Genomic DNA, 13,093 nt, shown 5'->3' with positions numbered 1-13,093 from the left:
CGTCATCAGCGTCGTCGTCGTCGTCGTAGTTATAGCCGCAATTAAAATCGCCTTTCATTTTGCGTATAGTAAGTGACAGCGTGCGCTATAGTCGTCGGTGGACGACACGCGTACGGACATCGAAACTCCGACGGTCTTTTCAGACACTGTCATACTTTTTCAATATTCGACGCGCACGAAAATACGCGCGCGCGTGAAACAAATTGAACCGAAGATAGAATTTTGTTTTTAATCAGCGTAGAAAGAGAACACTTGTTCGACGATTGATTCCGGAGCGCAACATCGACCGAGGGAGAAAGGGGAAAAAAAACGAAGAGACTAAAAGCGTGACACAGAAGATAATGGAAAACCGATAATCGCTTTGCCGTGATTGCTCGAAAGTACTTTAATGTGAAGCATGACCGATTGAGCATAACTGCATTTTATGCACGTAATCGATCGGTTATTTATATGTCGCAACAAGCGATAATAATTGGGGATAATGCCCCAGCTCGCGATAGCGATCGCGAAATTATTATTCCGCACAACATTCGATAAACCGGGGGAGAGGAGGGGCAATATATCCGCTATTGCGACGCTGTTGCGCGCGTAATCGTCTGAAGAAATAATCGTCTTTTGAGTTGGGACCCGCGTGAAGTGATACGCGATTTTTCTCGCATGAGTAAAAGATACAGAAAGTTCATGAAATTCAATAGAGGGCCGCGTATCAGATCGCGCGATTAGCGACGCGAAAATCTCACCGCAGTCGCTGACGAAATTTAATATTTAATCGAAATCTCTTACATATTTGTAGGAGAAAACGTCGGTTGATTTTGTAAAATGTATGCCAGTCTTTTAAAATCTAAACACATTGATTGACTTATGTTAACACGTGACATTCGGCGAAAGAAATATTTTGTGTTTACTATCAATTCAAAATCCGGCGAGTAATTTTTTCTAATTAAGGATTTTGGACAGGCAAGAAATTATGATATATTGGAAAACACATTTGAAAAAAAATGAAGGAGCAACGCTCGATCTCCGAGAGCAGAGAGTCCGCATTTATCGCGGTGAAGAGACGATGAACGTCGACGATATCATTTTTTTAATATTATATTTCATGAAATGTCGATTTTGCATTAAAATAAATTGATTGTTTTCTCAAAACCTACATAAAAACTAAAACTCGCGAGACGACTCCGCAGGTCGTGAGACGCCGCGCAAAAGAAAGCCTCGTTTTTACGAAGCCGCAATTTGCGCACGTGTTTCCTTTTGAATAACAACAAAAAAAAAACGAACAAACGAGCGAGAGATAAAAATCGACACAATCAAATATTATTGTAATCCGAGAGAAAAATTCACGTTTGTAATTAATTTCCGCGCGCGCGCGCGCGCGTGTAACACACTTGATGTTGATTACCGGTTTACGTTTTGATTGATCGCATCGCTGTAATTATCTGTTCCAAAAGGCCGATGTAATTAAGAACTGCTGTTCTTAGACTTTCGCTAGGAAAAAAATTGAAGTCGGCGGCAAATTACTTCCAGAACGCATTTTCTTTCCGAGCGCTTTCTTGCGCGAAGATATTTAGCGCGCGCGCATTCCCAAAGAAATATATCGACTCGTTAAATAAATTTCAGGACGCGCGGTGCGGGCTTTGTTTCTCCCTCCTTTCGATATGTGACCGTTGTGATAATTGACCGAGCGTTTCGAAAGACTGCGACTTGTTCCTCAAAAAAAAAAAAAAAAAAAAATCTGTCATTTGCGCGCGCAGGCGACACTCAACAACGCGCGCACGTAATTATCGCGGCGCGCGTAACGAGCACCTCGCGCGTCTCATTATCTCGTCTCGCGGATTAATCGCACGCGAGATGACTCCGGAAGAGAACGGAAATGTAAAAAAAACACCCTAATTCGTCGCGTTTGTGTCGCTAATTGTCGCGGAGGCGCGCGTTGTAGTGCCTCTCGAAAGAGCGAAAGTAGCGATGCTCTCTCTCGCAATGCTTCGTCGAATCTAATTGTTGGGGAAAGAGGGGAAGATTTTTTTCCGCTTTTCACGCGCCCCTCCCACTTGTAAGGAATTTTAATATCCGTCTTCGAGACTTTGCGGAGAAACACGCTCCTTCGCCGCTCCCTTCTCCGTTAGGCGATTCTAACGATCCGTAAGTTATCCGCGAAATTAACGTTACAAGAGAATCGTAAACAAATTGACCGGGCGCCGCCGCCGCTGCGGCAGTTCGAAAACCACGAAACGGTCGTTAACCCTTTTTCCTCCCGCGAGGAACCGCGCCGACCGCCGATGGTAATAGACTGCGCACCGTTCGGTTTCAGAAAATTACTCGTTTACCGGGAGAATTATATTTATTATGCATTTACGATTCCCACGTTGTGTTTCCTTTCCGCGTGTCAACGCGCGGAGTTACTCAAGAGACGCTCTCGTGACGCTAGAAACTAACTCTCTTTGGTTTGAACTATCAGACTGTGTGCGATTACGACGCGCACGACAAATTGGCGGTCTTCTCTCTCATTCGATTTTACGTAAGATGATGTATTTTTTGTTTTTTATCGGTTTCGTGTGTAATGTACAATCAAATGGTAAGCTCTCTCGGTAAAAAAAAAAAACCAAACGTACAGTTTCTAAAACTCGTAACTCGCGATTTTTTCTCGACGTGTTTTATCTCGACTTGTAAAAATAATAAATTAATGTGAATAATAAATGCGGAGATACATCGCACGTCGTGTTTGCATCGCGTGAAACAGAACCGAGCGGCTGAAATCACCCTCTCCCTCCTGAATTCGTCGCGTTAGGAAATCGGTAATAAAACGCGCTGCGAATTTGAAGAAGGCGGTCGTAAAAAATTTGCGTAATTTTATTTACACCTAAGTTGCGTGTAATTTTACAACAGAGAGAAATAAATAAAATGTCTATTTTTAAGAGTGACGACGTTTGTAAAGTTCAGTTATTTATTACATTTATTTCTTTATAATATACCATATATGTTTTTGTTTATTCGACATGTAAAGGAATTATCAAGTGAGATTTTTTTTTCGTACGACGAGTACAAGTATTTCTCTGGAAACGGATAACAAACTGTTGAAAACGGTACAGGGTTTCGATCGCTGGTCGTGTATTTTTTTTTTTTTTTTCGTAAGAAATATTCGCGCAGAGATAAGATACAAGAGTCGCAATTAACAAGGTGTGTACAATTATATTATTATATCGCGTATTATTTCACATTATAGAATAAATTTATATTTACGATGTAAATTGTTTTTTTTTTTTTTTTTAAGATAATGAGTCGTCGGTGATTGAGGAGAGTTTCTGTTTTGTATATACGGCAAGTGCATCGGCGAGTGAGATGTGCATTCATCGCGTGACATGCGGCGGCTGATTGATTCGACACGTCGATCAATCCGGGCGGGTTTTCCGATTTTCCTTTCTTCCTTCTTCCCTTCGGCTTGTCGCTTCGGCTTAATCGACGCAACTTGTTTAAAACAACGCGCTCGTTTGATTCTTTTTTTTTCTCTTCTTTTTAGACAACGCGGAAATCGAAAATCGGTCCGTAGTCGCACGTCGCGCGATAGCAAAACTGTCCTCGGAGGAAAACGAAACGGCTCGGTCCGGTTCAAACGATTCGCTCTCGATTTTCCGAATTTCGTCGAGAATCAAATCGCGATCGATCGCAGTCGCCGGTTTGACGATCACCTTTGACGACGACCCCGCGAGATCAAACCGCAGCGGATGTTTACCGGCGAGAATTTCTTCCTCTTCCTTCTGCTGCTGCTCCTCCTCCTCGCGGTCTCCGCCCCTGGAATCGCTGCGGATGAACGACCGGACTTCTTTTCTCCTCCGCTTCGGTGTACGCACGCTTTCTTCTTCTTCTTCTTCTGCTGCCCTTCTTTTACGCCGGTCCCGATTACATGATTATGCACTTGCCTTTCTCGGCCCAGGGATTGCTCTTCTTATCGGGCGCGTGTATCAGCGGATCGACCTTCTCGTTATCTTCTATGTACTCCCGTAACCTGCCGAGAAAGAATGTGGAGATCAAACTGTGTGTATCGCGTAACGCTGAATCCTACAGAGAATCCTACCGTACGTTGCCGCTCCAACGACTTATCTAATATTATGGCGCAATAAACGTGCGTTCGTTTCAAAAATATTTTAACCCACGGCGGACTGGGCTTGGGTCATTTCTGATTTCTATCAAATGATCAAAAAGCAGCTCCGCGTACACAAATATAGTATCAAACATACAAATTAAAAATATATAAATATATTTACAATGTTATAAATATTAAAAATATGTAAATAAAATATTAACAAATATATAAATAATATATATATTAAGTGCATAATTTTTAAATATATTAATTTTGTTTGTTATATATAAGTGTATGAATATATTTATTTTGTGTTATTTAATATTTAATTTGACTGTAACTTTTAGTCAAACAGATACCTATCGGATATCTCGAGTCCAGCCACCGCCGAACGAAGAGATGAATCTTCGTTTCGCGCGCGTCTCAATTCCCTCACGATATTATTACAACAATCTTTTCGATGCCCATCGACAATTTATTCTATTCCGACGCGCTCGAGATTCGTTGTTGCCGAGTCCGCAGATCTGGGCGCGCGGTTTTCAAAATCTCCCGGAGAATGTCCCGTTCACGCGAACGCGTCGAGATATACGTTGCCTCCAATTTGCCAAGATCGCCCGATAAAAGAGTTCGCGCCTCCGCAATGGTGGTTGCGGCCGCGTTTATACGACCGGCCGCTCGCCCGCGGAGAGTCGATTCGTTCATTTCGACGCGAGAAGAAGTCGGTGAAAGGAACTCGCGGCGGTTCGGACTCGCGACTTGTGATTTTGCGTTCAAGGAGAGTCGCGCGGCAACTTGGAAGCTTTCGGACTTCGGTTGCTGCTAAACAGCCACGCGCGGAAAATATCCGCGGAATTCCTTCTCTCGGGACACGAAAGCACACACCCTCCTGTCTAATCTCGTTCACCTGCGAGTTTATTACTACAGACTTTCGATTTTAATACGCCGCCAATATCTCGCGCTCATGATTAATTCGAAATCGTATTTAACGCTCGAAAAATAATTGTTCACGAATATTGAATTTATTTTCTAATTCGCTTGAGGAAAAAAAAACAACTTTTCTAAACGTCTGGAGAAAGTAGCTACTTATGGTATAATCTGTGTAACAAGTGGATGAATATTTTCTTCAAATTATCTGCTTGATTTGTCGCGTCGTCGTTGCAACGAATGTAAATTTTACTTTTTTTTTTTTTCTAAAAATATGGAATCGCGTCCCGTATCGCGACTTATCAGAGTTATTCGCGCGCTAACTTTCACTTATTATCAGGACCGGGTCGCGCAAAACTTTTAAAATGAGGGTTGAACAACCTCTTCCCTCGGTGCCCGTGTCGCAACGCTTACCGATTCCGCGAACGCCTATTATTAATCGGCTGTCGTTTATATAATGAAACGGTCGTCGAAATCGTAGCGATTCCCCGGAGCCGTCGAGCGAATCTGATCTCGAGCGCGGTTGTTGCAGAAATCAAACGCGATTCTGCTCACTTCACGCTCGAATTCGGTTGCTCGCCGTCGCACTTTCGTGTATCTGTCTTTGATTTATTAATACACGAAGACCGAGAGTGAAACTGTCGGTTGACAAAAATGCGTCAATATATATCCTACTAGTATTTCCAGTTCGCGCGTCGCGCAAACATCGTATTCGGGCCGCGAAGTTCGAAAAGACACGCTGCAAATTCTAAATCTTATTTCTGTCTTTCTTCTGCTTTCGCATATTGATTAGAATTTACAAAATATTTGTTTGTACAAAATTCCTATATTTAATAAATTAACGTCGCGGCGAGAATAAATGAAATTTCCGCGAGAAGAGATCGGAAATGCGCGACCTACATCGCGCGCGGCGGCGATGAATGGCGATGAGAGACGTCGGCCGAGTTTAAAGGAGAAGTTTATTTTTTTTCCTCTCCTGAATTCGAGAAGAGAGCGACATCGAACCGCCTGCCTGTCTCTTTCTAAATCAAGCCGGTAAATTCGACTGTTTCAGCGGATAACACCGCGAGGCTCGTTAATCGGACGAGTCGTTGCCTCGAGCGTGTAGGCGCGGACTCGTGTTCCGGTGCGTGCTCTCGCTTGCGGAACGACGCGGAGAACGCGTTCTCTCGACGACGACGACGACGACGATGACGACGACGACGACGACGGTTCTCTCGCGCGGTCTTCGAGGCGAATCGCGCGCGCGAAAGCAAAAAGTTTCCGCGGTCTCGCGAGACTTCTCGAGACTGGTGAAAGGCAGCCAGCTAGCCCCCGCGCGTCTCTCCCTCCTCCTTTTCTTTTTATCCCTCGCGCCGATCGACCTAATCTCCCGTACCTCGATAACACACAACACAATGCGGGTTACCACCCGCTTCCTCATCCTTCTTTTATACTTTACGCTGATGTAATACCGGAATTTTGCGAAACGCCCCGCGGCGCGAGCGATTAGGGGACCTTAAGTCGCTTTTACTCGCTCGGCGACAAGTGTCCGACATTTCTCATATCGACGCGAGACTCCCGCTAGTTACAATGACATTTCAAAGCTGAGGAGGTCAAACGTCGTCGCACGACTGAGCGAATACACATTTTTGTCAGGATATTACTGTAATAAATAAAAAAAACAAAAATGTGACGCATTTAGGACAAGGATGAAGGAACGTCGCGCGTCTTTTTTTTATTTTTGAATATATTAAGTTGATTACGAACTTCGCAAATGCGAACGCACTTCGCGAACTGTGCGTGTCGCAATAAGTCGGTCGCTCGATCATTAACCGCAACAACTTGCCGCACACGCGCGCTAGAAGGATACGCCGCACCATTATCAGCTGTCCGTCAGGTTGCAGCGGAATCGAGAGAATAATCCTTGCGCGATCTCCTTCTTGCGATTTTTTTTTTTAATCTTTTTTCCGCGCCCTTTCGAAATCGCGCGAAGACGACGATTACGACGTAATTGTGATTGAGATCGGCGGCCCAGTTAAGACTTATTGATCGATTTATCGTCGCCGCGTTGAGTCATCCGCAATAATCTCGCGCTCAGGGTTTGTTGCACCTTCGTCGTCGCGCGCGATCGCTTGTTCTCTTCCCGCGCGCTCTCCGCATATAAAACCTAACGTTCTACGCGTACGTATGTCTCTCTCGGAAAGTGATCGTGTCGCGAAAACGCGATTAACGCGGACACATACCACCCGTCCAAGGAGATCCTGTCCCGCCATGTAATACGGGGACGCCGAAGCATAATTCAGCCTTGACTGCCGAGTGCGGTCCGCGCGACTGCGCGTTGGCGAGCCGCTTGTTGTACGTACGTACGTACACGCGAGATGATTTATCTGGGAAAAGGTGCGCGCGCGCGCGCGCGCTGGTGCCCGAGCGATCGCGGACAACGTATGTATCTATGTATGTGCACCGCAATCTTGGTGCTTTTCTCGTTTTCCACACGCGCGCGTAGAAACGATTATCAGAAATATAACGGAATAAATTACATTGTCAAGCTGCGTGGAGTGCAGTGTTTGGCGATTGCGTTCTAGCGTCGTTCAAGCTGCGCACAAAAATTGTTCGTGTATAAAAGAGAGGGAGCTGCTTTTTAAATAAAATTAAATGTAAACAAATAACTAAATAACTAAATATAAACAAGTATTCTCTCTCGCAACTGTTAAATAAAATAGAACACACTATAACGTAAACGTAAATACAGAGCGTGCGTCCTAGAAATCGAGCGCTTTTCGTTCGAGCTTTCAGTTGGCGAGAAATTCTGCATCGGCCTTTCTGTTTTTTTTTTTCCGAAGGTCCCGCCGATATAGAATCTGATCAAATTTTTGTCTGGATTTCTAAGAACATTTACGGGGTCGTGCGTTCCACCAAGCTTTGCACGTAGTGTACGCAAGGTTGGGAGCGACGATAAGCGCAAGTGGATGCATGCGGAGACGATAACGACGACAACGACGACGACGACGACGACGAGGAAGACGAGGACGATGAATAGGCGTCGTTGTGCACTTACGCCGCGATACTTCTCGATAACGTCCACCGTTCCATGGCTGCCTGGTAGGCCATGTTCTCGATTTGCCTCTTCAGTGATTCCTTGTCCATGGTGGCGAGTACACTGGGATCCATGGTTTAGCCGCACCTTCGTCGTAGCAGCGGCGAGCGGAAAAGCGCGTGCGCCTCCACGAGAAAATCAATAGGCCGATGATTCGAGAAAGAGAGAGACAGAGAGATGTGTCCCTCGGATTGCCTGTAAACGCCGACTACGTCGGCGGCAGAGACGGGAGATAAAAACTCGATTTCCGCCGAGAGATCGTTTTCGCAGAAAACAATCATCGGAGGGTGATCATTCGATGACGATTGAAAGGAACGCAAATCGATCTGAGTCATTCGCGGTACGATCAAACGTACCGGGAACGCGATGATGGAAATAGGAGAGGCGCGCGTCCGATTGCGATCAGATTTGTATTGCATTTACATGTACACGCGTCATTCATCCAGCAGACAATGAAACTCTGGGAGCGATCGCAGAACACACAAGAGGCCATTGACCTCAATCATAATTAAATCCTTCAAATTCTCTGATCTTTTCGAGCAACGAAACAAATTGAAGTTTCAAATTGAATGCGATTCTTCGATTTGCGTATATTTGAAAATAATCGTTAGTACAAAAATAAATTGTTTGACGTAAGTTTCGCTCGTTGCAACGGTAGCACCGGTAGCCTCGTCGAGACGCAATTTACACGCTTACATTGTTATTGAAGTCGTATTAATTTTATCGTACAAATTCGCGCGCGTGATCGGTTTCACTGTCTGGATCGCAATCTCGAGTTCCAGATTTGTCGAAAATTCACTGATTCGATTTTTACACAAACCAGAAGAAGATCTTTTAAATCAAACGCACTCGACGTCGCACTCACTCTCCTCGTGTAAACGTACGTGAAATGTTTTATTTATCAATTACGTCTGGTTTTATATTTTCCTACGTGTGACACCTCAGCAAAATTTATTGAAATAACAATGCAAAGAAAAAATTTTCAAAATCGCTTCGCGCTCAAATCGATTTGCGCGTTTCCGACTACACGAAATTGTGTGGAAAATATTGTTACATATACGCGGGAAATAACTGGCACAGTACTCACCCGATCGGAGGACAAAGAAATTATGAGGCGAGGTGTCCATTAGCAGGTTTCGCGATTCGCTTATTACGGAAGCCTCGAAAAATCTAGGTAATCTAATTTAATGCGGTGATGTCGTTTCAAAAAGAGAAAGAGGAAGCGAAATGAAAATAAACACACGTTTATAATTTGTTAAAACTTACAAAAGAGGTTCGAATACGCGCGCGTTTTCTAATAACAAAGTGCGTCTAACAATGCGTAAGTCTTTTTTGTGTGTCTTATAATTATTATTTATAAATCTTATAAATTCTTAAATATATGTACACGTATACACAGGTATGTACGTATTACAGACATGTTTCTACTGCATACGATAGTATTTACCTACTTTTACAGTCACACATTTTATCAACATCAGACATTCAGGAATGAACAGAAAACGCGCTTACCATCTAACGACAGGCAATAGATATAAATTATATTTCTTTGATCTGTCGCCAGATACCGTTGGCGGTTGGGCACAGCGCACGCAGTACACATCTTGAGTAGTTTATACTATAAACTACTACAAATGTTCGATTTTTGCAAAAAAATCGATTCTTGAATATATATATTAAAATTCAAGATCACGAAGTAAGAGCAAGGAGATCGAACTTGATAGCGCGAGAATGGAAAAAGTGGTCCCGATTTTTACGGTTCATTGGGAGGGCATTCGCTCAAGGAAATAGTTTTTTGCGGTTGGATGCCATCATGTGACCGAAGTTAGTAACACCGCCGCGGTCGCGCGACCGAGGTCAGTGACTCCACCGCAGTCGCGCGACCGAGGTCAGTGACCCCGCCAAGGCCGCGCGGCCGAGGTCAATGACCGCGTCAAGGCCGCGCGGCCGAGGTCAGTGACCCCGCCAAGGCCGCGCGGCCGAGGTCAATGACCACGCCAAGGCCGCGCGGCGGAGGTCAGTAACATTACTGTAGTATGTATATAATACATATAATACAATATAAAGTATAATATTATAAATATATAATAATTATATGTATAATATGTATTATTTAATGTTATATATACTATAAATTTACAGTCACGTTATTTTCAAGTGTTGTTTTTCTACTCTTTCCTGTCACGTGACTTTAGTTACGTTTTTAATTTTCTCTATACGACGAACTGTCTCAAAATCGCTCATTATTTACTCTCTTGATCTTACCGATTCGATCTTAAAAGAAGAGATTCTACCGATTTTCTTTAAAAGAAGAGAAGATCTCTTAATTCCCTTCTTTTAAGGAGAATTAAGAAATGTAATAAATGTTCTCATCTTTTAAAGAGAACTAAGAAATGTAATAAATGTTAAATTTTAATACAAAAGTATATGAAAAATAAGCGTGTTATGTTTAACGACTGAGGTGTTTTTCCAACCGGCGAGTGTTTTTGTTGTTTTGACGCTCGTGAAACCGCTCAACCCTTACTACGGAATTGTGGATCCGCGAAGAAAATTTCGAAAGCGCATAGTAGGGGATGCGTGCGCGCAATGGAAAACTCTATTCACAGCGCAGCGCGTAGCTTCAGACCTTGTCGATCTCTCAAGGGTAACGAACGTGTTGTCGGGTTGTGCGCGAAATTTTTTCTTTTTCATTATAACAAGTTCGCAATTTCGTACATAAGTGAATTTCTTCGTGAATTAATTATATAATTTTGTTATTGTAAATATACCGCGTATGTCGCGATTAAATATTTCGCGTATATAAATTATTAGTCTTCCGCTTCGTCATTTATTTATTTTCTAAAATAATTATTCTAATACATAAAGAGATATATCGATTCACGTAACGACATTCATTTTTTTGTTACATATTGTATATAACATATGTTGGAAATTATATTTTTTATTTCAATCTTCAGAAGAATTTTACAATACGGTAATTAATATTTTACACATTAAAGTTTCGTTAATACTCTTTATTAAGAGAACCGCGGTAAATCTATAACTTTTTATCCATTTTCGAATTCTTCTCTCTGACAGTTTGGGTGCAAGCGGTACCATTGTCATCTTAACTGTCATTGAGAAGAGTTCGGAGGTGAATAAACTTTATAGATTTTTTTATATTCAGTAGTTCTTGTGTTGACTCGATTTTAAAGAGTGGTTGTGTTGTAAAATTCTCTGTAAAATTCGAATAAAAAATATATTTGCTCATATCATGCTATAACATACATATAACAAAAAAATGTGAGTTACGTGTAATTTTAATACATCGCTTTATATATTTAAAATACTTTATTTTACAAAAAAACAAATCTCGAAACAGTAAGGTAATAGTTTGATATACGTGAAATTTTTCATCGTGAATTAACGTCTAATATTATCAAAAGCAACTTTTAAAGAAAATATGAAAGAAATTCACTTAATCGCGCGTGTTCAAGTGCTAAAGAAGATACAATCTGGACTTTTGGTGACGCTGATGACGGTATTCCTGATGGCTGTATTCCTGATGGCGGTGTTTGCAGTACCGGAGGAGCCGGTTCGGGCAATAAAATGCTGGCACGAAGGTATATTTCTGTTTTTAATATTATATATCTTACATATAAAAATATTAAAGTACATCCAATTTTCTTCGAAGTTCTTAGTCTAATGATAAACTTCTATTTTGTTACAGAGTGGTGTCCTCGCAGTAAGTGGCCAGCGCACGTGAGTAAACTTTTAGGGTAGGTGATGGGTTTTTTAAAAATCAGTGCGATACATAGTTTTTACTTGTTTATTTCGAAGCGTCGAGAAAAAATAATTATTTCAAAGATAAAAATATAGTTTTTGTTGTGATTATAGATTTAAATCAAATTTACTTATAGAAATTAGAGTATAATATTCAGAATAATAAAGATATTTTTCATATATTTTATATCATTATCAAAGAGATATATTGACTACTCTTTTCAAACCAATTCAAATTGCTTCATGTAATGGTTATTTTCTGTAATTATTTAATACCGTAATGTAATGATTTTATACCGGTTTTTTCTCGACGACTTCTCATTTTCAACAAATTGCGAACGTTTAGTTCGCCTTGCGTCGAAATCGACGCCCTGGACCTCGCAAGTGCGAGGAAATAACGCGATCGCGGTCGTGTACGCGGTTTTAGATTTCGCGAATTGTTTTATTTAAAATTTGCCATTTTTTTACTTTTTGTTGTTTATTGATATCGATTAAAGAGTAGATTTTCCGCGAGAATTTTACGATAAAGTTAAATATTTTAGAAACTATCGAAAAGTATATCGGGAAAGAATAACATATTTATTTAATTTAAACTTACGTTACTATCAGCGCGATTTTTAGTTTTGATTATACGAGTATACGTGATTATCAAGTATCATTGATAAAATCCATCTTGTGAAAGATAATAAAGTACACGTACGAAAAGTTTTACGTAGAAATTTTGATTGATCGCGTTTTACTTAACGTTAATTTAGATTTCAAATGTGTAGATATATCGAATTTTTCAATATGTTTTTAACTTTGCTTTTTCGATCCGTTTCGTTTTCGATAAACAATTTTCGCAAAGAAATTGCGAACTGATGCTTCGTTGAAGTAACGAAGCAAGATACTTTGCTGTGCTAAGCGGAGTGATTATCGCAAAAGTTGCGTAAAAAGTACGCAAATATAACTATTATAATTAAAACCGCAAATTCCGTTCCGTACTAACAAAATAATCAATATTATAACTTTAATTTTTGAGTATAACTCCGATTTTAAATTACAACTTCGATTTGAGATTTATCTAAAATCCGTGCGACATATTTTAGAATATTTTAAAACTTATATAACTTTCGTTCGTTTCAATCACTTGACTTCTTCAAGTTCTTCAGTTCAATCTTTTGACTTCTTAGTACTTAATTTTTATTCTGCATTTTTTTACACACACTACCTATCCTATACCTTTTCTATATCAAAAAAAAAAAAAAAAA

The 13,093-nt window shown here is 41.1% G+C and overlaps 1 protein-coding gene across 1 annotated transcript; it reads right to left on the bottom strand.

The window, feature by feature from the left end:
* Window positions 1-2,927: 2,927 nt before the first annotated feature.
* LOC109853102 (guanine nucleotide-binding protein subunit gamma-e) lies at window positions 2,928-8,305 on the bottom strand. The gene is made up of 2 exons (XM_020424859.1): window positions 8,043-8,305; window positions 2,928-4,000 (listed from the first exon to the last, which is right to left on the bottom strand). The coding sequence occupies exons 1-2, from the start codon at window positions 8,153-8,155 to the stop codon at window positions 3,895-3,897; spliced, it is 219 nt and encodes a 72-aa protein (XP_020280448.1). The 5' UTR covers window positions 8,156-8,305; the 3' UTR covers window positions 2,928-3,894.
* Window positions 8,306-13,093: the final 4,788 nt, after the last annotated feature.

Source organism: Pseudomyrmex gracilis, unplaced genomic scaffold (assembly GCF_002006095.1).
Source record: "Pseudomyrmex gracilis isolate BER0280 unplaced genomic scaffold, ASM200609v1 scaffold_43, whole genome shotgun sequence".
NCBI lineage: Eukaryota > Metazoa > Arthropoda > Insecta > Hymenoptera > Formicidae > Pseudomyrmex > Pseudomyrmex gracilis.
Note: the sequence above shows the minus strand (reverse complement) of the source record. Positions and strands in the feature narration are given on the sequence as shown.

Bases quoted from the DNA above. Each gene is read 5' to 3' on its own strand.
- LOC109853102 (XM_020424859.1), bottom strand. From the start codon at position 8,155: ATGGATCCCAGTGTACTCGCCACCATGGACAAGGAATCACTGAAGAGG. The intron at 4,001-8,042 runs GTAAGTGCACAA...CTTTCTCGGCAG, and splicing joins TTATCGAGAAGTATCGCGGC to GTTACGGGAGTACATAGAAG.